The 2,702-nt window shown below is 40.4% G+C and overlaps 1 protein-coding gene across 2 annotated transcripts in view; it reads right to left on the bottom strand.

Moving 5' to 3' along the window:
- Nucleotides 1–932: 932 nt before the first annotated feature.
- cpm (carboxypeptidase M) overlaps nucleotides 933–2,702 on the bottom strand; it is a 26,669-nt gene continuing 24,899 nt past the window's right edge. For both annotated transcript variants that reach the window (XM_035528299.2, XM_035528300.2), the window contains exon 9: nucleotides 933–2,226. In XM_035528299.2, the coding sequence (XP_035384192.1) occupies nucleotides 1,924–2,226 (303 nt within the window). In that variant the 3' untranslated portion in view covers nucleotides 933–1,923. The remainder of the gene's footprint in view (nucleotides 2,227–2,702) is intronic.

The raw sequence follows: 2,702 nt of genomic DNA, 5'->3' as shown, positions 1-2,702 counted from the left end.
GTGTTTGTTTATATATTAATACCTACTGCCTTTTGAGGGGTTGTACGATACTGAAAAAAAACTCCAGCCTTCCAAATCACTTTTCTCACCTTATAATTTTCAAATAATTTTAAATGTGATTAAATGCCCCCAGAGTAGATTTTTTTTTTTTACCTTGCTAATGGGCCAGAATATAATATATACATAGAATATATGTACATTTTAAAGCTATTGCACCCAATTAACCTCTATCGTAAGCCTTCTGGAAAGAATTATAGAAAATGACTAACTAAAGCTTCAATTATTAATGTCTTGTGTCTGCAGGTTTCTATGGAGTGAGAGATTTACACTGTGCATATTCGGAGTTTGTACAGATGAGGTCAAGCTTTCAAAAACCACTGTGGTGGAATGAGGGATAATCGCTATGAAGTCTCTCGTTACTGTTTTACAATGGTCTTGTGAAACTGCACAGTACTATAGTGCATTTCTACGGAGCTGCTTCAATGTATCTCAGACCTGCTTTAATGTATGCTAATGTAATAACGTGCTATATGCTAATTTAATCTCATGCACAAACAAAGGCTACCAGCAGTGAAATCATTGCCTCTATCCCCCAGCTGGGAAACGCGTGAGCCATAAGTTGTATTAATTCAGTTTATTCTTTTATCATGCCTCAACCTCATATTCATTCTAATTTTGAATGTAAATAAAACATCCACATATACTGTATATATTTATTAGAATATTATGACAGTGAGAAGATTAGAAGAGCCAATTCCCCAATAGATGCCACCCTGATAAAACTCTAGCACTGTGTCCATTTTACATTTTATTAGCTTTATCAGAAAGTGTTTTAGGTTTTTCTGGACTGGATTTTCTTCTACATTGTAAATGTAATGTTCTGAAACCATTTACTTGCTGTTTGTTTGTTTGTTAAAAAAAATAGACAAAAGTTATGATTTTCTGGAAATATTTATTTAAGGCACTACTAGTCACTGTGTCAGTGTGAGGTTGATGAGGATGAGGTAGAATAGCAACACTCCTCTTAAGACACTGATCACCCAGCAGTCTGCTTGTGTCCTGGCCTCAGAGCTCACAGTGAGCTGGGGTGAAGACACACTGGTCTGAGGACAGCCCAAAGACACACAGCTGCCATTTGGTTGTTTCAAAATCATTCCATATAACGTAACGTCTTTGCTAAATAATTAAATTGGGTTTCTTTAATCTATTATAAAGATGCAATTTCCCTCATTTTATCTGAAGAAAAAGACAAAACTTTAGTTGAAACAATCAGAAAAACCTGCTAACTCCTTGTCAGCAATGTGCTTTCAAGTTGCAATATACTATATTTAGCTTTTGAGTCTCCATCATTAATATCATAGTTCTTCTATAAACTATCACCAGCAAAAACATTCAACTAAATCAACATTTCAACAGATCCAAGTTCTTTCCCTACTGTCAAGCTGGACACAACCTCTCAGCAGAATGTGTGTGCAGAACGGAGGGATTCACAATAACTCAGAATTTTCATATGTCTGCATACTGTTTGGCATTACATATCAACATCTGTCTGTCCTGAGTCCTCTATGCTCATGGGTATTGGATATAGTATTTTAATATCTTATGTGACCTATTATATTGTAGAGTACAAGACTTCCATAGTTGGTTCCCAAAGCACCATCTTCCATGATGGCACTGTGTGCAAACAGTCTGAATCACAGTTCAGCCTGTGCGGTGTCAGACCAATCTTCAGTTGCTGGCCCAAACTCACTTTTTTGAGGCAGGCTGCAGAAACCTTCCAAAAGAAGTTAATCACCGAATCAACCAACAGACAAAATAAAGTACTTCCAAACCACCCCCCCCCCCCCCAAAAAAAAAAAAAAAAAACGGCTCGTGTGATTGTGCAAGGAAAACAAAGTATGCCTTTTTCATTCACTTGAAAAATTAAAATAGCAGTGCGTATAAGTATACCAATGTGGACACCAGTGTGGAATGTGGACATTCCAGTAAGGACACCAGCAGTCTATGAACTGTGAAGGCAATAAGTGCAGTAAAGGAGCTGGGCTTCAGAGCGGCGCTACGGTTCTCGGTGGGTCTGGGCCTCGACATCACGCACGTGGTCGTTCCTGGGACAGTACTGCTTACACACTTCCGAAGCCAGAAGTTGTGCGTCAAAGCGCTGAACTGGTCTGGGCCGTATGGCACAGAAACGGTCTCTGTGAGCGTCTCATGTCCTGGGCACGTCACCTGCGGAAAGACGCATATATACATCAGCCCCTTCGGCGTTCTCAAGCTTCTCCTAAACCACGCCGGTCCGGCGGCACTAGGGCTCTCCGAGCGCCCTTGGACAACGTTTGGCTTGCTAACGCGCTGTGGAGTCAGGTCAGGTTTGCTGGAAAGCACCCAGTGCGGCGACCCTGCACGACCCTGTGGCTGTTGTCCCATTTCATATGCTGTTTACAGTACTGAGAGAAGAGCTCGACAGAATCTAGAAAAAGAAAAAAAACCGGTGCAAAAGAGTTCAGGCAGCTGCTCTTATCGGCTACCGTGTCTGTTTCTGCCTTGTTATTAATCTCTTCTTCCCTCCCTGCTGTGCACTGTAGTTAGACATGTAGAGAGATTCAAAATTGTAATGAAGTACACAATGTTTCCAGAGATACAAGATGTTTTGATGAGCATCTTGGTAAGGCAGCAGGCTCTCCTAATATGACAAGTTATTTTTA

Source organism: Electrophorus electricus, chromosome 11, assembly GCF_041902795.1.
Source record: "Electrophorus electricus isolate QZ-2024a chromosome 11, ASM4190279v1, whole genome shotgun sequence".
Lineage (NCBI taxonomy): Eukaryota > Metazoa > Chordata > Actinopteri > Gymnotiformes > Gymnotidae > Electrophorus > Electrophorus electricus.
This window is presented reverse-complemented; position numbering and strand designations above follow the sequence as displayed.